Source organism: Anolis carolinensis, chromosome 2 (assembly GCF_035594765.1).
Source record: "Anolis carolinensis isolate JA03-04 chromosome 2, rAnoCar3.1.pri, whole genome shotgun sequence".
NCBI lineage: Eukaryota > Metazoa > Chordata > Lepidosauria > Squamata > Dactyloidae > Anolis > Anolis carolinensis.
The window spans coordinates 34,170,266-34,193,942 of record NC_085842.1 but is presented as its reverse complement, the minus strand read 5'-3'; the positions used below and the strand labels follow the sequence as shown (position 1 = coordinate 34,193,942).

The 23,677-nt window shown below is 41.9% G+C and overlaps 1 protein-coding gene across 6 annotated transcripts in view; it reads left to right on the top strand.

Annotated features, from left to right (window-relative positions):
- The window catches only part of klhdc8b (kelch domain containing 8B), a 74,739-nt gene extending 52,462 nt beyond the window's left edge, over positions 1 to 22,277 (top strand). For all 6 annotated transcript variants that reach the window (XM_062973763.1, XM_062973761.1, XM_062973759.1 and 3 more), the window contains 4 exons: positions 14,725 to 14,889; positions 15,268 to 15,492; positions 17,102 to 17,203; positions 20,913 to 22,277. In XM_062973763.1, the coding sequence (XP_062829833.1) occupies positions 14,725 to 14,889; positions 15,268 to 15,492; positions 17,102 to 17,203; positions 20,913 to 21,109 (689 nt within the window). In that variant the 3' untranslated portion in view covers positions 21,110 to 22,277. The remainder of the gene's footprint in view (positions 1 to 14,724; positions 14,890 to 15,267; positions 15,493 to 17,101; positions 17,204 to 20,912) is intronic.
- Positions 22,278 to 23,677: the final 1,400 nt, after the last annotated feature.

The window sequence follows — 23,677 nt, the reverse complement described above, 5'->3', positions numbered from 1 at the left end:
ATTTTTTTTCTTGGTTTCTTCATTTTTAGGCTTGTTCCTGGGGTTATTTGATTCAGAAAATTGCATTGGATAGACCACATCAGCTCTAGATTATTAAATATGGTTTTCTGAGGGTGAGCACATGGCAACTACTGGATAGCATATGTTCTATATCAGAAACTAGAGCTGATGTGGTCTATCCAATGCAATTTTCTGAATCAGCACTCAAAATAACCAAACCGAATCTAAAATTGTCAAAGAAACTAATTTGTTAACCCTTTTGGTACTAATGTTGGAGAGTGGTTCCTGGTTAAAGTGCTCCCCGGTCAAGTGGTCCCTGGTCAAGCGGTCCTTAGTCAAAAAAAGGTTGGGAACCATTGGTGTAGATGTACCCCTAGTGTCACTCTGCCACTCTGCTTCTGCCATATAATTTTTTCAAGAAGTATTCAATATTATATTTACAAACAAACTAGAAAGAAAGTTTGAGTATCAGACAGCAAGGGATTTTGTTGTATGTGTTATTAGGTACAAAGTGTGCAGTTGTGGGAAAGCTGACAGAAGTGCAGTTGCGAAAGAAAACAGAGGGAATTACATGCATGCTGTGAAATTGGAGATAGGAAAGGAAATGTAGAATGGCACAAGCAGAAACCCATATGAAAGAAACTGCAGAATTATTAATGCAAGAATTCTGGCTAATTAGGCACCAGAGGAACAGCATTTGGGGGCTGACAGTTTTAGCTGGACAAGTAAGATGAGGCTGCGGGAATAGATAAGGTCCTGTATTGGGAAAACAGGAAGATATTAAATAAATAAATCATTAAATGAAGAAATAATGGTACAGTAATGAGGTAAAGCAAATTCATCCGGAAATGGCAACTATACAGTAAGACCTCCATAACATGAGCAACCAGCTGCAACAAATCACTCTGACCAAGAGGTCATGAGTTCGAGGCCAGCTCGGAGCACCGCGTTTGTCTTTGTCTTTGTTCTATGTTAAGGCATTGAATGTTTGCCTTATATGTGTAATGTGATCCGCCCTGAGTCCCCTTCGGGGTGAGAAGGGCGAAATATAAATACTGTAAATAAATAACTAACCTCAGGGTCCATATCGGTAGTTTCACTTACCCATCGAGAGGGAAAAATGGTTTTCCTAGGTTCTCCAGATGATTCTATGGTATGCCTCCCCTGGAAGTTTCCATAAGAGTTGCATTAGAGCAAATCACATTGACCTTTTTAGCTTCTGCTTCACGCTGTTGACTCATGTTCAGCTTTGGTTTATGAAGACTCCTAAACCCCTTTTCACATGTACGTTTTTCAGTCTCTGTGTCCTCCAATACTACTCAATGGTATGCTTCTACCAAAAGTGGTAATTTTGGTTGTATCCAGTTTCATACAACTTTGGTAACTGTATGATAAATAATAACTATAGTATAGTAGAGTCTCACTTATCCAACATTCACTTATCCAAAGTTCTGGATTATCCAATGCAGTCTGCCTTCCGCTGAGATCCACAGCTGTTTCTCTAGGCCAGGGGTCCTCAAACTTTTTAAGTGGATGGCCGGTTCATGGTCCCTCAGATTGTTGAGGGGCCGAATTATCATTTTTAAAAAACCAAACAAATTCCTATGCACACTGCACATATCTTATTTGTAGTGTAACCTCCCCCACCAAAAACCCCAACAATTATTTATTTATTTATTTGTTACATGTATACCCCACCCTCTCTCACCCCGAAGGGGACTCAGAGCAGCTTACAAGTTGTATGTACATACAATATATTATATTATTAGCATAGTACAATATTAGCATTATATATTAATATATTGTACTATACCACTATACCGTAATATTATTAGTAATATTACAGTACATTTAATATATAATATACAATTTATATTATTATATTATACAATATTATTATATTATATTATTATTATTAGCCACCCTGAGTCCCCTATTGGGTGAGAAGGGCGGGGGTAGAAATAAATACTGTAATAAATAAATAAATAAATAAATAAGTTATTATCAATATTATATGTATGCACAATATATTACATTATTACCATAGCACAATATTAGTCAATGAAAGAACAATACAATATTTAAAAATAAAAACAGTTTTAACCAACATACTGTAAATCTTTCAGGATTTCAATGGGAAGTGTGGGCCTGCTTCTGGCCAATGAAATAGTCAAGTTAAATAGGATTGTTGTTGTTGTGTGCCTTCAAGTCATTTCAGACTTTGGGCGAGCCTAAGTCTAAAACTGAGGGTGAGGGCCAGGTAAATGACCTTGGAGAGCCGCATCCGGCTCCCGGGCCTTAGTTTGGGGACCCCTGCTCTAGGCAGCAAGGACTGAACTTTTTATGCATTTAATTTCCTACAGTGTTGTTACTGTAAGTTCATTTTAGGCAATTGTATCTTTATTTGTAGTCAATTTGTTAGTAGCCAATCTTTCTGTAGTCGAATGAATGAATGGTTTATTGTACTAGCCATAGGCCATGACATCAGTAATGTACAACCTTTATAAGCACTTTCCAATATAAACATTAAAACTTGTTAAAAAATTTAGAACTAGCTCTTTAAAATTATGATAGCAGCAACATAACAATGACAGTGTCTGATTTGTATCATCCCAAACCATCACCATTTCCATTTCTGTCCTTTTGCTACTTTAGCTCTGATCTTTTGGGCTGCAATTGCAAATGTGGCAACCTTTAGTGTTATATTTTTGGAATAATCTGCTAGCAAGTCACAGATCACAGCAGATTGTTGCCATGCTGCCCTTTCTTCCAAGAGTGTTCCCAGGAGATTTTTCCTAGGATCATTATACAAGGGGCAATGTAGCAGATAGTGTGTTAGATCTTCTTTTTCCCCCGTGCCACAAATGCAAAGTCGTTGGACATGGGGGATTCCTCTGTATCTTCCCTCTAGCCAGTTTGATGGCATTGTTTGGAAGCGCAGAGCTGTGAATGCTTTCCTCAGGACTGCAGACGTTAGGTCTTGAAGATATTGCTGACAATATTGGTCACTCTTTAGTTGGGGATACCAGGTAGAGAAGCCTTGCTGTTTGCTAATCTGCAGATTGTCAGCTGCATCCATCTCAAAGATTTTGTCTCTGATCGCCTTCTTGTCCAGATGCATTAGAGTTGTTGTTGACCCATCGAAATACTGATGGAGCAAGGCTTGCCAGTATTGAACCCACCCTCCTCGCTTATACTGCTCCATCATGCATTGCTTTGTTATACTCTTGTCCTCCATTCCCAGAAGTCTCTTCCCGTATGAGATGTTAAGCTTATGCATTCTGGCCTTAAGTGAGGGAAGATCCAATTCAAGCCTTAACAAGGCGGCTGGAGTCCCAGGGGGAAGGGCTAAAAGAGCTCTTGCAAACTTATTCTGAATACATTCAACCTGTTTTGTATTACCCTGTCCCCAAATTTCTGCTCCGTATAACAGTTGAGGTAAAACCTTAGCAGCAAAAATCTTTACTGTGGGACATACCAAGGAGCCTCCCTTTGTTTTCCCAAAGGCTAGGATTGATTTCACTGACCTCCAGGCAGATAATTTGGCTGCCTCTATATGGCTCTTCCAGTTTCCATTATATGAGAAGTGTATGCCCAGGTATTTAAAGCTATAACACTGCTCTATTGAGTGGCCATCCAATTTCCATTTATGTATTTGCTTCCTTTTGGAAAATACCATCACTTTGGTTTTAGAGTGATTGATTATCAGCTTCTCTTGTTCACAGATTCTACTTAGTGACCTCAAAAGTCTCCTGAGACCTATTTGCGTAGTTGACAGGAGGACCATGTCATCCGCATACAACAAGACTTGGATTTTCCTACTACCTCCTAATGGAGGGAAGTGGTCAGGGGAGCTCAACTCGGCAACTAGATTGTTTATGTAGAAATTAAACAGAAAAGGTGCTAGCAAACAGCCTTGCCTAACTCCTCTTTTTGTTTCAATGTTGCTCGATAGCTTGCCTGACAGACCTAACCTCACTCTTAGGTCTGTTCCCGAATATAGCTGATGCAATAATAACAACAGTCGTCTATCCACATTAGTCTTTGCCAACTTTGCCCATAAACGCTGTCTGTCAATTAAGTCAAAAGCTGAGGTAAAATCCACAAATGCCGTGTATAGGCATCCTTTTGGTTTCTTCAGACTATTTTGGATTAGGTGCGAAAGCACAAAACATTGGTCTATTGTGCTTCTGCCTTGCCGAAATCCGGCCTGTTCTTCTGCAATAATATTATTCTCCTCTGCCCAGCTATGTAATTTATTTAACAGAAACCTACCATAGATTTTTGACACTACATCCAGCAGGCTAATAGGTCTATAATTGCGTGGGTCCGTCTTATTGCCTTTTTTATATAGAGGGACAATTATACTAGTTTTCCACCCATTTGGGATGATTCCTGTCTGGTTGATCTTTCTGTAGTCAATGTTTTCAATACATTGCAATGTTTTGATGCTAAATTCATAAACACAGTAACTACTATATAACATTACCGTGTATTGAACTGCTTTTTCTGTCAATTTGTTGTAAAACATGATGTTTTGGTGCTTAATTTGTAAAATCATAACATAATTTGACGTTTAATACGCTTTTCCTTAATCCCTCCTTATTATCCAACATTTTCGCTTATCCAACGTTCTGCCGGCTCGTTTATGTTGGATAAGTGGGATTATACTGTATCTATACCGAAACTGGCAATGTACAACGGGAAAGCACATCAGGAGAGAATGCTTCTGGGACATGGCCATACAGCCCGGAAAACTCACAGCAACCCCAGTGATTCTGGCCATGAAAGCCTTCAACAACACATAGCACATTTTATGGTTGGTTTTATTTTATTTTATTAACATGGACTACACAACCTAACAAAAATATCTTGGTGTCTTGGTCCCAGAGGCCATTTGGGGCACTGATTCAGAAAATTGGAGAGACCGCATCAGCTCTAGTTTCTTAGATATGGTTATCATTAATTTCTATAGGCGAGCAGATGGCAACTGTTCTGTATCTCAAAAAACCAGAGTTGATGGGGCAAAATTGGTGCCATTTTTTGGAATCAGTAGATCAAATATATCTAAAGACAGGTCTAATATTAGAGGCACTAAATTGAGTGTTGCCTAGTGCTATGTGACAATTTATTTCTGCTATTGAAAAACCTGACTTTTACAGAACGTAATCAGGCTAGGACCACAGGTTTGTTCAGCCCTGAAGCTCTTTGTGTTCACCTGGGCTTGTGTCTTTTCCCCTGCGAAGCTTCCTTTTTCAGGCTGCTGAGCAGAGAAAGCAATGGATTAACGGCAAGATAAAAGGAATCAAATTAATGGCCAAAGCCTCCCCCACTCCGGCACCTTCAAAAAGCTGAGAATTCTTTAAAAAGGAAAGCTAAGCTGCTTTGACTTTAATGTACCACTCAAAGCAAGCCTGGCCGAGTGCACTCAGCAGTTTCCTTTGAAGAGGAAAGCGGCTTTGTGCACAGAGGAGTTTGCTTACCTTTGTCTTGAACATGGCTTCAGCAACAATAAAAGGGGCTCCAAACAGTTATTTCCACCAAGAGACAGTTGTGCCTACGTTTTACCTGGCCAGAGTGTTTTGATGATAAAGACATACATTTAAAAGCATGTATAAAAGTCATAGTAGTCCAGAGTATAAAGGATTAATAAATTTATCTACGGTACTTAATATGAACTGCCTGCCCTCTGCTCTCGCTCTGCTTTGTTGTTGTGTGCCTTTATTATCGTTTCCAACTTATGGTGACCCAAAGCTGGCTTTATCACAGGGTTTTCTTTGCAAGAGTTGTCCAGAAAGAGTTTCTTTTTGTTCTCTGAAGCTGAGAGAATGTGACATGCCCAAGGTCACCCACTGGGTTTCCATGACTAAGTAGGGATTAAAACCCTGGTCTTTAAGTAAATGCATTTAAGTAAATCAGATCTAATTTGCCAAATAGTCACTGTTGAATGTTTTTATGTTGAATGTTTTTATGTTGAATGTTTTTATGTTGAATGTTTTTATGATGAATGTTTTTTATATTGTGGAATGATATTTTAAATTGTAAGTCGCTCGGAGCACTCTGGTGGAGAACGACTAATTAAGAAATAAAGTGAAGTGAAGTGAAGTCTTCAGTGTGGTAGTCCAATGCTCAAACCACTGTGCCACACTACTTTCTGCATCAATTGCTCCTCTTTTTGCACTGTTAGCCTGGAAACTCAGAACTGTACAATACAGTAGTGGGGAATTAACAATAGCAGGAAATGTGTTGTCGAAGGCTTTCACGGCCAGAATTACTGGGTTGCTGTGGTTTTCTGGGCTGTATGGCCATGTTACAGAAGCATTCTCCTCTCATGTTTTGCCCACATCTATGGCAGGCATTCTCAGAGGTTGTGAGGTTTGTTTGAAACTAGGCAAATGAAATTTATATATCTGTGAAATGTCCAGGGTGGGAGAAAGAACACTTGTCTGTTTGAAGCAAATGTGAATGTTGCAATTGGTCACGCTGATTAGCGTTGAATGGCCTTGCAGCTTCAAAGTCTGGCTGGGGAAATCCTTTGTTGGGAGGTGTTAGCTGGCCCTGATTATTTCTTGTCTGGAATTCCCAACAAAGGATTCCCCCAGGCAGGAAGCAGCAAGGCCATTCAGTGCTAATCATGCTGGCCAATTGCAACATTCACACCTGCCTCAAACAGACAAGAGTTCTTTCTCCCACCCTGGACATTCCACAGATATATAACCCCACTTGCCTAGTTCCCAACATATCTCACAACCTCTGACGATGCCCGCCATAGATGTAGGTGAAACGTCAAGAGAGAATGCTTCTGGAACATGGCCATACAGCCCGGAAAACTCACAGCAACCCAAAAGCAGGCAAGTTGTCATTTGTTTTGCCTGCTTGCAGAAATGTTTTTACAAAATGAAAAAATTGATGATGTTGCATTAAAATCATTGCTGTCATTGCCGTCATCATGATCATAATTGTCAGCTAAAGGTGGTCGTAATCTGACTGTGGTGAAGGCAATGGAAAATTCATAAATAACACATTACTCCAAAATGGGGAAAACTAAAGGGGAAACCACATCACAAGAATGTAAAACATAAAGAGTTATATAAAAGTATGCATTGCACATAATCATTTCTCATTTGAGTATAGAGAAAGTGGTTAAAGCCACCATGCTGTTGTTGGATTGCACATCCCATCAGCCCTATAGCCAAAAGTAAGCAATGTCTACATGATTCCCTCCCATTCTAGGCTAGAATTATGGTTTTCATTGTCTTTCTATGTAGAATTAATGCAGTTGGAAATCACTTTAACTACTTTGGCTCAATGGTATGGAATCATGGAGATTGTTGTTTGGGGAGGCACAAACACTTATGGGCTAAAGACCTTGCAAAACTACAACTCCCAGGATTCCATAGCACTGAGCCACGGTAGTGCAGACACCTTCTATGTCTGACAAACTGTGTTGCAGTGCTGGCTCTCCTCGAAGCTCTGGGTAGCATTTCGGATTTTCTTAGCCATTTGCTTTGCCTGAGAATGAACATTGCTAGCAACTGAATCTGGGAGTTTTACACATGCAAAACCATTGATCTGTGGATTCACTACATAATTAGGGACATTGATCTTGCCTTACCCCATTTAATAATTTGTACAGTACAACCATTATAACCATGGATCCATGCAAGGCACAGTTTTAAAAATTGTCGCTGCCTCAATGGGCAGTTCAAACGATCTGTATATAACTGAGCGGTTTCATCTATTCTTGTACCTTCATTATCTCGAACTTAATTGTACTTCACAAGCTTTTAAAGCGTACTGCAATGACTTTTCCCTCCTCAATGCATTTAACATGTATCTGAAATCCCATTTTCTGTCCCTTATGTACGTTTCTGAAATAAAATCGGTTGCTTGAGCAACTGTAGTTATTGTATGGTGTTCAATTTACTCCATAAATCAGAGGGTTTTTTTCTAAGCAAAGATCAGTGAGGCTGGCAGAGAGGACCAGAAAAAAAATCTACCCAGTTTGGCAGAGTCTCTTCTTTTGTTGATTGACTCCAACAGCTGTTTATGTATCTTTGGTATTTGTATTGGCCCCATCTACACTGCCATATAATAAAGTTTGAATCACATTATAATGGTCAGTGTAGACTCAGTGTAGACTCATATAATGCTAATTGAACTGCATTATAATCGTAAGTATAAGCTCATATAATGCAAATGGAACTACATTATAATGGTTGGTGTAGGCTCATATAATGCAAATTGAACTGAATTAAATGAGTCTACACTGCCATATGGAATCCCTGGTGGTGCAGCAGATTAAACCACTGAGCTGCTGAACTTGCTGACTGATAGGTTGGCGGTTCAAATCTGGGGAGTGGAGTGAGCTCCCGCTATTAGCCCCAGCCACTGCCAACCTAGCAGTTCGAAAACATACAAATGTGAGTAGATCAATAGGTACTGCTTTTGCAGGAAGGTAATGGTGCTCCATGCAGTCATGCTGGCCATATGACCTTGGAGGTGTCTATGGACAACACTGGCTCTTTGGCTTAGAAATGGAGATGAGCACCAACCCCCAGAGTCAGACACAACTGGACTTAATGTCAGGGGAAATGTTTACCTACCTACACTGCCATATAATACAGTTCAATGTATTATGAAACTGCATTATATGGCAGTGTAGATGAGGTATTTCAGCCTTGTTTAAGAGATTTCAGAAAACCAGGGTATAATGATGAAGATGATGACGATGACGATGACGATGATGGTAGTACATGCCCCCCACCAACCAATATCCCTCATATAGTATTGTAGAAATACATCTCTGTCAGTTCTATTACTTTTAATTATTCAAATGTTATCAAATACATATAATTATTATAAAGTAAAGGTAAAGGTTTTTTCCAACATTAAGTCTAGTCGTGTCCAACTCTGGGGGTTGGTGCTCATCTCCATTTCTAAGCCGAAGAGCCGGCATTGTCCGTAGACACCTCCTAGGACATGTGGCCAGCATGACTGCATGGAGCACCATTACCTTCCCGCCAGAACTCACATTTGCATGTTTTCAACCTGCTGGGTTGGCAGAAGCTGGGGCTAACAGCAGGAGCTCACCCCACTCTCCATTATTCATCCACAATCATACTTGGTCATTGCTGGTTTGAATTCTCCATTACTTTTACAAATGAAGCTGATAAATGGTTTATTTATCTATTATTTACTGCATGTTTACCCCGCTCTATCTCAACCCCGAAGGGGTTTCCATGTATTATCAAATAGATCTTTTATTTCTCGTTCTGCCAATCTTAACTCAATGCACTGATACAGGATGGGTGATGCCTGGTTTAACAACAGTACATGCAAAAAAAGATCTTGGAGTTTTTGTGGACAACAAGTTGAATATAAGCCAACAGTGTGATGCAGCATCTTAAAAAGCCAATGGGATTTTGGGCTGCATCGAAAGGAGTACAGTTTCTAGATCAATGGTTTTCAACCTGTGGGTCTCTAGATGTTTTGACCTTCAAGTCCCAGAAATCCTAACAGCTGGTAAAGTGGCTGACGTTTCTGGGAAATATAAGACAAAACACCGGGGACCTACAGGTTGAGAACCACTGGTCTAGATCAAGGGAAGTCATGATGCCCCTCTACTTTGCTTAAGTCAGGTCTCACCTGGAATCACATGTGTCCAATTCTGGACACCACAATTCAAGAAGGATAGTGACACGCTGGAAAGTGTCCAAAGGCAGGAACTAAAACTATCAAAAGTCTGGAGACCATGAATCCCTATGAGAAGTGGCTTAAAGAGCTGGGTTTGTTTAGCCTGCAGAAGAGGAGGTTGAGAGGAGACATTTATTTATTTGTTTACAGTATTTATATTCCGCCCTTCTCACCCCGAAGGGGACTCAGGGCGGATTACAATGAACACATATATGGCAAACATTCAATGCCAACAGAAAACAACATACATTAGACAGACTCAGAGGCATTTTTAACATTTTTCCAGCTTCACGATTCCGGCCACAGGGGGAGCTGTTGCTTCACCGTCCAGTAGTGGCTGTACTTCCGCATTCCTTTCCTCGTGTTTTGCTGGCAGTTTTATGGTGTTGTAAATTAGCCTCCCGCATAAAGCGTCCCTAAATTTCCCTAACTGACAGGTGCAACTGTCTTTCGGGGCTGCATAGGTCAACAGCAAGCCGGGGCTATTAATGGTCAGAGGCTTAACCCGACCCGGGATCCGAACTCATGACCTCTCGGTCAGTAGTGATTTATAGCAGCTGGTTCCTAGCCAGCTGCGCCACAGCCCTGTTTAAATATTTGAAAGGGTGTCATAAGGAAGAGGGAACAGGCTTGTTTTTTTCTGCACTGGATACTAGGTCTCGGAGCAATGGGTTCAAATGACAGGAAAGGAGATTCCATCTGAACATTAGGAAGAACTTCCTGACTGTAAGAGGTGTTCAGCAGTGGAAAACTCTGCCTCAGAGTGTGGTAGAGGCTCCTTCTCTTTAAACAGGAGCTGGATGGCCAACTGTTGGGGGTGCTTTGTGCTTTTTCTGCATGGCAGGAGGTTGGGCTAGATGACCAACTCTATGATTCTGTTAGTTCTGATCACTCCTGCACAAGGGGGAAGCAAAAGTATTGGACGAAGTGAGAGCATGCACTTTGGCTGGGAATGTACTCCATATATCATGAGTCTGGCAGCCGTTCTCCATCTCAGATGTGGGGCGGAGCCTCTGTATTTCCCCCCTGCCTTTAACTATCAGCAGAGAGGTGGGCAGGATGCGCTGGAAGCAGAACTTGGCAGCATGACGGGGTTGCCATGGTGTCTCCAGGGATACAACGCAGCAAATATAATTAGATGCGATTGTCTGGTATCCCTGCGCTGTTCATTGTTAAGTGTGTTGCAAAGAGGGGATGGATGACACATGACACAAAGGAATGGGATGGGGAACCTCAGCCACTGGAGTCATCATACAATCAAAGAAACATCGGGTTGGAAGAAACCCCCCAAGAGCTATCCGGTTCATCCCCTGACCATTCAGGACTACACTAAAGCAGATGGTCATCCAGTCTATGTTTAAAACCCTCCAGAGAAGAAGACTCCACTACATTCCAGGGCAGTATACGTATTCCACTGATGAACATCTTTTACCATCAGGAGGTTTTTTCCTAATGCTTAGGTGGAATCACTTTTCCAGTTTTCCTGTCTATAGCCTTGAACCATGTTCGAATTTCATTAAATGCAGATATTAAGATTCTTGTTCAAATCTTAGCAATGGCCAACACGTAAGAAATATATCTAGGTGCCACTTCTCAAGGATAAAGCGGGCACCCTCACTGGCTACCACCCCAATGCTCTTTGGAGCAGAACTATTCCAAGTGGTGCCCATGAACCAGTGCTGGTCTGTGGTCCACAGTAAAGAAAAGAAGAGTTGTAGCCTATGGTCACAAATGTGGTACTGATCTCTTGAACATTGGGGTTAGAAACCCATATAGGTCCCTCACGGCAGGCAATATAAGAAGCACTCATTTAGAAAGCCTTTTACTCATGTGTTCAGTAAGTAAATGGGGTGGACCACTTCTCAATGGTGGAATCTACACTAGGATGCAGCCACTCTCCAATCTGTCAAAGGATGTAACTCTGCCAGATTTAGCAGCAGCCACCAAGTTTCCTTCCACTGCTGCAAGCAAAAATCACTGACACCAGCTTTCTATGAATACAGGAAGCATACATTCTTACTCCATATTGTAATGCAAATTGGTAAGTCATAGGATGCATCTATTTACACCAATGGTTCCCAACTTTTGGGCCTCCAAGTGTTTTGGACTTCAACTCCCAGAAATCCCAGCCAGTTTACTAGCTGAAGTGTGGGAGGTGAAGTCCAAAACACCCGGAGGTCCAAAAGTTGTGAACCATTGACTTACACTGTAAAACTATTGCAGTTTGGCACCACTTTAACTTCCATAACTCAGTGCTGTGGAATCCTGGGATTTGTCTTGATGAGATACCAGCACACTTAGGCGGAGAAGGTTAAAGACCTTGTGAAAATACATATCCCATGATCCTATAGTTTTTGAGTAGTTAAAGTGGTGTCAGACTGCATTAATTCTACTGTGTAATCAGAGTGTCTGGAAAGGCATTTTAGGGAATGGTGGGGTGGCAACCTATGAAGGCAGTGGGGTGGGGTTTTCCAGATTTCCTGCAGAGATGACATTGCCTAATATTACATTGCAAATTAGTACTACTGCTACTGCATACAGGATAATTTTGATTTGAGGTTCTTAATAACTGTCAGTGATATCTATTCTGACAGTTTCCATTCTCTGACTTTCAGCTGTCCTCCAAAGTGTAGCATACACCCCCCCCCCCCTTAAAAAAATCAGTTGACTGAAAGGGCAACACTGTTAATGGATGGAGGGAAAGAAGGGATGAGAAGTTCAGCACATTAACCACAGGCCAAAAGATGCTAATTTACTTATCATTCAGCATCCACCAACAATTTTGTATACTTTGAGGATTGTATTACAACTCTGGGGATGCTTGTTTCGCTGTGAAAGTCCACTACGTGACCTTGGACAAGTCACACTCTCTCATCTATAGAAGAAAGAAATGGCCAAGCGATTCTGAACAAACCTTGCGAAGAAAACCCATGGGCATGATATTCATATGAATGTATGGGGAATAATATGTGGTCCAAAGATATAAAATTTACTTTGTATAGTAATTTAAAAGATAACCTGTATAAGATGATACGTTGATAATATTTAACCCCAAGCAAATGTCCTAGAACATTTCAAAGCAGCATTGAGGATGTCGAGATAAGGAAGGCTCCTTTGATGTTAATGTCAAACGTCCATCAATCAATGAAAAAATTACAGAGTGAGATTTTACCAACACTTGGCATAATAATATATGTAGTCTAAGTTATAGGAAGTTATAAGAAAAACTGGCTGGGAACTAGCCTAATGTATAAAGGTAGACCAATACCGTGTTTCCCTGAAAATAAGACAGTGTCTTATATTATTTTTTACTCCCAAAGATGTGCTAGGTCTTATTTTCAGGGAATGTCTTATTTTTCCATGAAGAAGAATTCATATTCATTGTTGAACAACAAAAATGAACATTTATTCTATACTGTACAGTAGTTGTCATCACAAACCAACATAACTATACCAGACAAACTGTCTCCTGTCAATAATTTCTTGTTACTACCATTATTTCCATATACAACTGGTATGCAAGCCGCCCCGAGTCCCTCTGGTGAGATTTATTATTATTATTATTATTATTATTATTATTATTATTATTATTATTATGTACATTTACCAATCCTGCATGCTATAGTGTTTTGTTTGGTGGGCGCCGTGCATGCTTCCAAACAAAAACTTTGCTAGGTCTTACTTTCAGGGGAGGCCCTATATTTAGCAATTCAGCAAAACTTCTACTAGGTCTTTTTTGGGGGGGATGTCTTATTTTCAGGGAAACAGGGTAGGTCTGGGGATCTAGACTGTTTTCTTCCTTGAAGACATGGAAATGAAGGGGAGGAGCAAAACTTCTCAGCGGCATCCTTGAGAGCACTGATTAAGGGTGCTTCTACAGCAATGGTTTTCAACCTATGGGTCCCCAGGTCTTTCGGCCTACAACTCCCAGAAATCCCAGTTTACCAGCTGTTAGAATTTCTGGGAGTTGAAGGCCAAAACATCTGGGGACCCACAGGTTGAGAACTACTGTTCTACAGTGTAGAATTATTGCAGTTTGCCATGGCTCAATGCTATAGAATCATGGAAGCTATAGTTTTGCAAGGGTTTTGACCTTCCCTGCCAAAAAGTGCTGGCGACTCACCAAACTACAATTCCCATGATCCCATAGTGTCAGGACCATAATTTCTGGGCCTGTACTCTGGCGCCAGAAATCAAGGACGCTGACATCAAAGACTGATAAGGCACCTGCAGCTCTCGACCCTGAAGGGAAACGGCTGGTGTGCGGGCGGGAAGAATTGCGCGGGGTTTTCTCTGGGCGGGAATTGTTACTTTGAATGTGGGGGAAGTGTATATAAAGGAGTCTTTCTGGGCCGACCAGCAATCTCGGCTTTATGCGTGTCAAGTGTTCTTCAGTAAAGCTTTCAGTGACAACAGAGCAAGTCTCTTGTGTTCATTTGGAAGGGGCTGGAGTGAGCTGACACCATAGTATTGAGCCATGGCAGTTAAAGTGGTGTCAAACTGCATTCATTCTACAGTGTAGAATTATACTTAAACCTTTACTTCTGAGATTTTGTATCTCTCGCATGGCATTCTGTTGTTTCTTCCACACTTTGCACTGTGATGTCCTGGGTTGATTAGAGTGAGAAATAGCCTTGCGATAATTATTTCATTAGCAATGTCTTTTTTATTACCTTGTCATTGAGTCACCTCATTTGTTGTTATTACGTGCCATCACACTGGCCTTGACTCATGGTTATCCAACTGTAGGGTTTTCTTGACAAGATTTATTCAGGGGAGGTTTGCCGTTGCCTTTCCCTTATGCTGAGTTGCCCAAGGTCACCCAGTGGGTTTCCATGACTGATCAGGGATTCGAATCCTAGTCTCCCAAAGTCCTAGCCCAACACTCAAACTATTTATATCACATCAGTTCTCATGCACTGTGTGCTATCCAAGACGTTAACAAACTATTTTGTTGTTGTTTTTCTATTGTTATGCACTTTCATTGGCTAGCCCTGTTAACTTCTGCCTATGTTTCTTCTTTTCCAGATGGAATCGTTTATGCTTTGGGTGGGATGGGTTCAGACACTTCTCCCCAAGCTCTGGTGCGGATGTATGAGCCATCCAAGGACCATTGGCAGCCTCTCCCATCTATGCCTACACCTTGCTATGGAGCCTCCACTTTCTTGCATGGGAACAGGATTTTCGTGATGGGTAAGGAGCAGGGTATCCAAATGCAGGTGGCTAATAATCTCAAAACATTGTAGAATCATACAATTATAAAGTTAGAAAAGACTTGAACAGCGATCCAGTCCAATCCCCTGCCACTGTGATTGACTGCAATAATCATCTCTGATCCTAAGTTAATCAGGTGGAAGATTTATAACTTTTAGACTGGTTTTAAATAACAAGTCATAAAAGTTATAGCTTCTAAGTGTCATGATTACAGCCCTTTTTTAGAGGCTTAGGGTCAAGTCAAGAAAAGCAGAGCATGAAGTCTAGTGAGAGGAGAAAGCTTGACATGAAATGGATCTTCAGGGCATACCAAGAAAAGTGGGTGGACAAAGATCTTGCCGTCTGCTCTTTCCACAGGAGGGCGGCAAGGCAAGTTGCCTGTGACAGCCTTTGAAGCCTTTGACCTGGAAATGAGGAGCTGGACACGCTACCCCAGCGTGCCCAGTCGGCGTGCCTTTGCCAGCTGTGCCATGGTGGATGACTGCTTCTTTAGCCTCGGAGGAATCCAGCAGCCAGGCCCCCACAACTTCTATTCTCGACCCCACTTTGTCAACACCGTGGAGATGTTTGACTTGGAAGAGGGTAAGATGGGGTGGCATGTTGGAGTCAGTCCTTCACCTGTTCAGATATGACAACTATGGAAAGTTTAGGAGCAATTCATCACAGGGACGCTACTTACTTTCGATGCGAAGGTCACGTCTAGTTTCTTAAATATTAAGGCAATGTTTCCCAAGCTATCTCATATGGTGAAACATCAATTACATTTCATCTAGGGTGCCAGGGAGAACCATGTTGACTATAATTGTATCTTTCTGTCCTGGAAACTCGCCAGAGATGTGCAACTAATGGCTCCAATACCCATCACTGGTCCAAAAACCATGACTTTGTGTAGAGGATAGCTGAGAAATACTATAATTTAATGTGCAATAGTTACCCTTGCAAGATTGTTACATCTAGTTTTGGCTCCAATAATCAGCATAGCCATTTGTGGCTCAAATTCATTCTTCCTTCCTTCCTTCTCCAACGGCAAGGCAGGTTACACAGTCTAAAATGGAGCTCTTTGGAGCTCTGATCTTTCCTCCTATTTTCTCCTTTCTTGGAGTCAAGGCACTTTAAAAAACAAAGAACGAAACAAAAATGATGCTGTTGTTGAAGGCTTTCATGGCCAGAATCACTGGGTTGCTGTGAGTTTCTGGGTTGTAGGGCCATGTTCCAGAAGCATTCCCTCCTGACATTTTGCCCACATCTATGTCAGGCATCCTCAGAGGTTGTGAGGTCTGTTGGAAACTAGGCAAGTGGGGTTTATAGATCTGTAGAATGTCCAGGGTGGGAGAAAGAACTCTTGTCTGTTTGAGGCAAGTGTGATTGTTTCAATTGGACACCTTGATTAGTATTGAATAGCCTTGCAGCTTCAAAGTCTGGCTGTTTCCTGCCTGGGGGAATCCTTTGTTGAGAGGTGTTAACTAGCTCTGATTATTTTTTGTCTGGAATTCCCATCTTCTGAGTGTTGTTCTTTATTTACTGTTCTGATTTTAGAGTTTTTTTTAATACTGGTAGCCAGATTTTGTTCATTTTCAAGGTTTCCTCCTTTCTGTTTAAATTGTCCACATGCTTGTGGATTGCAATCTTACAACCACCATGTCAGACTATACAGAGAAGCCATTGAAACGTCAGGAGAGAATGCTTCTAGTACATGGCCATACAGCCCAGAAAATTCACCGTAATCCAGAAATGGAGCTGTTTGTTTGGGGCTAGATCATCCCTCCTGGCTCGGAGTTTTTTTTTTTTTTTTTTACAAAAAGAAAACAGAAACCGGGGACTCAAAAGCAGACTTTTCCATCGGGTAATACACACCCCATTTTCTAGTCAAAAAAGAGGAAAAAATGTGACAATCACATGATGAAATACAGTACATCTCCCTGATGATTCTGAAGGTGTGAGTCTTTCTTTTAAAGAGCGATTTTCTGGGAAACCAGAGGACCAAATTGAGATAATGAGGGTTGTAAGAAAGATCTTGGCAAACCAGATTGGCTGCACAATGCTCCTCCCCACTATAGAGCGATGCTTCCATGACTCCCATCCCATCTGCTAACTTTCTTTGTCACTCTAAATTCTCTTCCTTTACTACACTTTTTGTCCCTACTCCTTTACAAGAAACTTATTTCTCCCTCTTCTTCAATCTCCTGTTCAGGGTCTTGGAGTCGGCTGAACCGCACCATCCGCATGAGGGACAAGAGGGCTGACTTTGTAGCTGGTCACCTGGCTGGGCGTATAGTGGCAGCTGGTGGTCTTGGTAAGTGTTGCATGTCTGGGACAACTGACTTTGGTAACATGGGCTAGAGCAGTGGTTCTCAACCTGTGAGTCCCCAGATGTAGAATCATAGAATCATAGAATAGTAGAGTTGGAAGAGACCTCATGGGCCATCTAGTCCAACCCCCTGCTAAGAAGCAGGAAATCGCATTCAAAGCACCCCTGACAGATGGCCATCCAGCCTCTGCTTAAAAGCTTCCAAAGAAGGAGCCTCCACCACAGTCCGGGGGAGAGAGTTCCACTGTCGAACAGCCCTCACAGTGAGGAAGTTCTTCCTAATGTTCAGGTGGAATCTCCTTTCCTGTAGTTTGAAGCCATTGTTCCGTGTCCTAGTCTGCAGGGCAGCAGAAAATAAGTTTGCTCCCTCCTCCCTATGACTTCCCCTCACGTATTTGTACATGGCTATCATGTCTCCTCTCAGCCTTCTCTTCTGCAGGCTAAACATGCCCAGCTCTTTAAGCCTCTCCTCATAGGGCTTGTTCTCCAGACCCTTAATCATTTTAGTTGCCCTCCTCTGGACGCTTTCCAGCTTGTCAACATCTCCCTTCATCTGCGGTGCCCAAAATTGGACACAGTATTCCAGGTGTGGTCTGACCAAGGCAGAATAGAGGGGGAGCATGACTTCCCTGGATCTAGACGCTATTCCCCTATTGATGCAGGCCAGAATCCCATTGGCTTTTTTAGCTGCCGCATCACATTGTAGGCTCATGTTTAACTTGTTGTCCACGAGGACTCCAAGGTCTTTTTCGCACACACTGCTGTCAAGCCAGGCGTCCCCCATTCTGTATCTTTGATTTCCATTTTTTCTGCCGAAGTGAAGTATCTTGCATTTGTCCCTGTTGAACTTCATTTTGTTAGTTTTGGCCCATCTCTCTAGTCTGTCAAGATCGTTTTGAATTCTGCTCCTGTCTTCTGGAGTGTTAGCTATCCCTCCCAGTTTGGTGTCATCTGCAAACTTGATGATCATGCCTTCTAACCCTTCGTCTAAGTCGTTAATAAAGATGTTGAACAGAACCGGGCCCAGGACGGAACCCTGTTTTAGCTTTCAATTCCCAGAAATCCTAACAGCTGGTAAACTGGCTGGGATTTCTGGAAGTTTGTAGGCCAAAACACCTGGGGAACCACAGATTGAGAACCACTAGGATAGAGGAAGATGCCCAGTAACTAATTCCAAAGTGTGGAATATTGGCAGGTGAAAGCTAGAACATGAGATGTTGTTGTTTTGAACATAACACCTTAAAATCAATAATCCCACAACATCCCCCTCAGATGTATCACTCTCCTTGTATATGTTGGAGCCAATCCTAGCTGAATCTGTTTTTTTTTTACAAAATGAAGTTGTTGCTTTTTACTTAAATTGAAAGTAGGTCTTTAGCAAACACAGGATCCTCTTGGAAGGACAAAGGGGGCATGTAGAGCTCAGCGTATTGCAGAAGATAGGTTATTTTTTCTCTGCCCAACACTTCTCCTTTCCTGCAGTTGGGAAACCCTCGGGAAGAGCCTGGAAAGAAACAGTTGTAAAAGAACATAGCAGATGGGAATAAACCCACTACACCGCCTCTGCAAAGCTCTATTGCCATGTTTGTATTAGATGCCAAAGATTGTCGCATAATCTGCTTTTCCAAACTTCATTGTGATTTTGATTCCTGTTAATACACGTTCATCATTGTGTCATTTTTTTCCAAGACAATAAAGTTAGGGGCAGAGCAATCATTGTTATCTGTGAGTAAAAAGCATACAGTTGTCCCTGGCTACTTAATCTGGAGAGGAGGGTAATGTGGCTTGTGCGTCCTGGCAGGGGAGAGTCTGAATTAGTGGCAAGACACTTTAAGGCAAAAAGAAGGCCCTGTCATCTCTCTTAAACATGTCCAGCATCAGGGCTGCAAAAGACCTCTAGCCAAGAGCTTGGAGAATTGTCTGTATATGGAGCAGATAGCAACAGACAAGATGGATTGCTAGTCCAACTTTTTCTATCTGAGGAAGTTTTATATTTGTGCCAATCATCTTGGACATCTCATCGTGAATGGAAAACATAGCGTTATATAAGATTGCTAGACAAAGCCCTAAATACATGAAAGAAAGATCTATTTTCTTCTCCATACTTTATCTTTCTGGCAATGAAGAAATTAATGTAGTATATGATATCTCTTCCGTGCTAAATAATCTTGAGGTTGTACTCTCGAGTATGATGGTTTTGATCCATTTGGAACATTATATCTTACTTATTGCTTTTTAATTAAAAAGAAAGAAGATAATCTTGTGAACATTTCCTGGAAGATTGCCATTGTGAGGGATTGTACATCTTTCTGGAAGATAAGAGTGATTGGTTGCAACTGTTATTATTATCTTGGACCAATTAAAATGAGGGTTATATCTTATTTATGGAATCTTTTTCTTAAGATTGTTTAGTATAGATTTAGAACTTTTTTTGCTGCCCTTTCTTACTATAGTTATTTACTCATTGTCATGGTTTCTCCCTTCTTTTAAACCATCTCAGATGACCAGTTGTGTATGGTGTTATTACTATTATCATTTATATAGTGCCATCAAGTGTACGTAGTGCTTTATAATAAAACAAGCAAGAACAACAGCTTATGGATTGTTAGGGTGGAACCAGTTGGCAATCCATAAAATTGATCATAGTTGTGTTTTAAATTAGTAATAGTATTAAAAACTGATCAAGCATACTATGGCCAGTTTGTTCTTGATGGCCTTGTCATGTGTGTTGTGCAGGCGTAGGGACAACGTAGCCTTCCTGATGTTATTGAACTGCAGGTCCTATCTTTCGTCATCTTTGTGTGTACTGATTATAGGCTGATGGGTGTTGCAATCTAACAATGACAGGAAGGGACATATATTGCCCTCCTTAGGTGCAGTTTCTTAGCCTGTTATTTCTTCCTGCTCTCCTTTATGCTTCATATTCCTTCAGTCAGCTCCTGTTGATTTACATTCTGCTGCTCTTGTCAAGGCTGTCAAGGAGGCTTCTGCTCCAGAGTTTGGCAAGCGCACATCCTGGCAGCTGTTGCAATTATGAATGCTCCATGGCCCTCCCTTTTACACTGGCTCTAAAGCTCCTTTCCTTTGCCCTCTGGAGCAGTGTTGTTGGAGGTCCCTCCTTTTCTCCTCCTCCTTCTGAGTACTATAAAGTCAGCCATAGATCAGCTTTCCCAAGTATGCCTACTGCTGTGGGATGCTCAACGGTTTCCTTTTGTTGCTTAAATACATTTTAGAGGAATTATAAAGACAGATCAGTTTTGATATGGGAATAAGGTCAGGGATTTTCTAGAAATATGCAAGCAGACTCCTGGGCATGGGTCACTGACTTTTACACAGAGCTTTTTATTGAAGCTGGCTGTGTCAAAATTGCTGGCAAAATTATCTGCAATGAGTAAGTATACTAGGATCTGCCTGAATTGTTTCTGGCTTTAGCTCCAAGGCTTTTGTTTTTTCTAAGGGTCACGTTAGGCCTCTAAATCAAGCTCTTAATTAACTGCAGCCAGACATCTGCACAGTAATTCCAGGGAGACATTCATATTGCCGTGTGGCTCACAGATGCCATTCTGTTGTAATGGACACAGCAGGTGTTCCCAGATCCTCTGCCAGTTGCTGACACACAACAGCAGAGCCTGGCTCTTGCTGGAGCAAGTGCTATTTGGTTCAAATTCTCAATCTTTTTCTCTTTCCCTTTTAGGAAACCAGTCCTGTCCTCTGGTGTCTGTTGAAGGCTTTAACCTGGCAAGAAAAAAATGGGAGCCCTTGCCCTCTATGCCCACAGGACGCTGTTCCTGCTCGAGTTTGGAGACTCCCAACTTGCTTTTTGTGATTGGAGGGGTGGCCCAGGGCCCCAGCAGTGCTGTAGAGGCCCTGAGCATCCAACAAGGGGTCTGAACAATGTTTCCTGGTGGACCGATATCTGCCAACACTATCCAAGAAGACTGAAGTGCCTGATCTTGGCAGTAGGACGGATGCGTTTATGCGGAAGCCAGGGGGAGAACATGTGCTTCATTACCAATGTAGCAACCTGTAGAAGTGACTTCTCTTCTGGCTGTCATCCAAGGAACACATTTAAACATTGCAAAGCATAGAGTAATCAAGACTGGTCCTATGTAGTCACTCATCCCCTGTCATAAGCAGGGTGAGAGTCAAGTATATGCTCTCTCTGCCTATTGGAGCAAAGGAATGGGCTTAAGGGAGCTGGTTTTCTTGTTGCCGGAGGCAGTAGCAGAAGGTCTTGCTGCACAGCCATGGTTTCTTCATTGCATGCAACCTTCTGGCTCCAAATTGACATGGTGAGAGGCTGGGCTGGACCAGGCCGGGCTCACTAATAATGTGATGGCTTTCCACAAACCAAAACTCTCAATTCAGCTTCCTTTCCTTTTGTTATCACTGTTGAATTTTAGATTGTAAACCCTTCAGAGCACAGCCCTTTGTCAACCTTTATTTTCCTTGCTTGTGCTACTCTGTAAGCTGCCCATGTCAACTGATGGTGCTGTGTTAATGACTTCTCAGATGGATGGCTCTGCTGCAAAGCTGCCAGGAAGCAATTGGATTACAGCATGGCAAGCATGAGTTGAGTTCAAAAGCTGAAATCATGGTTTAAGCCACCACACAGCCCAGGACATAATTCTGACCTCATTCTTGCCATTCTAGATCAGCAGTGGAAGTTGGAAAAGTTCAATTTTTGGACTGCAGCTCCTGCTGAGCAGCAGATGGCTGGAGAATTCTGAGCCATAGTCCAAAAAATGGTCTTTTCCCATTTCTGACCCTCAGTTACAAAGAGCAAAGCGAGGTTTCCTCAGCAGGCTCTGAGGAAAAGTGAAGGAAGGTGCTTTCCTAGCAGAGCAGGTACTGCTTTCAGCTGTCCTCGCTATCCTTGTGCTAATGTCTCTTATGCTGTATGGCTGAGTAGATGCTAGGAAGGCTGGGTGTAGCTGTGACGCCCTGTGGTGTGCTCTAAACCCAGTCCCCTGTCTCATGTAGCACATAAGGTGCCCTCTAGCTCAGTGCCTAGGAGGTGATGTAGCACCTCATGCCAATAAAAACGAGTGGGATTTTTTTCCTGACTTTGTGTCTCATTCAGATTGCGGTCCTATGTGCCAATCCACTCTACGTTTTCGCTGGTATCACATCCTGACTGTTTGTCTGCATTTTGGTCCAGGCTGCTGCAGAATAAACTGTTAGTTCAAGGACCATTAGGACTGAAAGAGTACTTGTCCCTCCTTGGCCAAAGAGTAAGTCTGCTCTTATCAAATGGCTAAGTGGTTGCATCAGCTTGAGTCAAAAGCCATACTCATGTAACGGAATACAGTATGAGAGGAAGCAAGCTTATATATGAGCTCCATCCCAATTGTTTCAACATGCACCAACTCCACCTCTTTCATTTATGTATTCAATGTCAAGGGCTGAAGGAGGCTTTGAAGCACATTCCAGCTGAATGTACTTAGGACTTTCTTTTGCAATCCCTCATCCTGCTTATCAGAGTTCTCAAGTACAGGGAGGACTCCAAGAATGTTCAGTCAAATGCATCTGGTATCCCAAATTAACCCTTCAAACTGAAAAAAAGAAGCAAGGATGTGTTGGGATTTTGCTGCAAAGTTTGCACAGTTCTAAAGCTACTTTTACAAGGTTTAGCTAGGGAATTAGAAAACGGACTCCTTTGAAAAACATAAGATGAGGCTAAAATAGACCAATAATGGGAGGTAATCCAAGGAGAACACAATGCTGAATCAATACAAGGGCCCCTGTTGCTTATCTAAGAGCTATATAGTGACTTGCAAGTTTATGGGTCTATTTTGGCATTAAGTGAGCTCACTACCTAGCTACTGGGACCCATAGCGAACAGTACAACCAATTGGGCCCAAAGCTGATGGTAATAACTGCTGGGGGAACTAATCTTTGCCACCTATGGTTACATCCATCAACTAAGATGTCATAGTACAAAACTTAGCATGATTTTGGAGACATCTATATTTATATCATTCCACTACAAAAAGAGACTAGACCCTAGCTGCCATATTTTTGTGCTGGTGGCAGTTGATGTACAGATGGTGAACCATCTTGAATATTCATAGACTCAGAATACAGAGTTGGAAGATACCACATGGGTCATCCAGTCCAACTCCATTATGCCATACAGGAAAAATAATCAAAGCATGTCTGACAAATGGTCATCCTGCCTCTGTTTAAAAGCCTCCAAGAAAGGAGCATCCACCCCACTCCGAGGCAGTGAGATCCACTCTTGAACAGCTTCCTAATGTTCAGGTGAAATCTCCTTTCCTGTAATTTGAACCCATTGCTCCAAGTCCTAGTTTCCAGGGCAGCAGAAAACAAGCCTGCACCCTCTTCCTTTTCTTTGTGACACCCTTTTACATATTTATACATGGCTATCATGTCTCCTCTCAACCTACTCTTCTGCAGGCTAAACATGCCCAGCTTTTTAAACTGCTCCTCATAGGG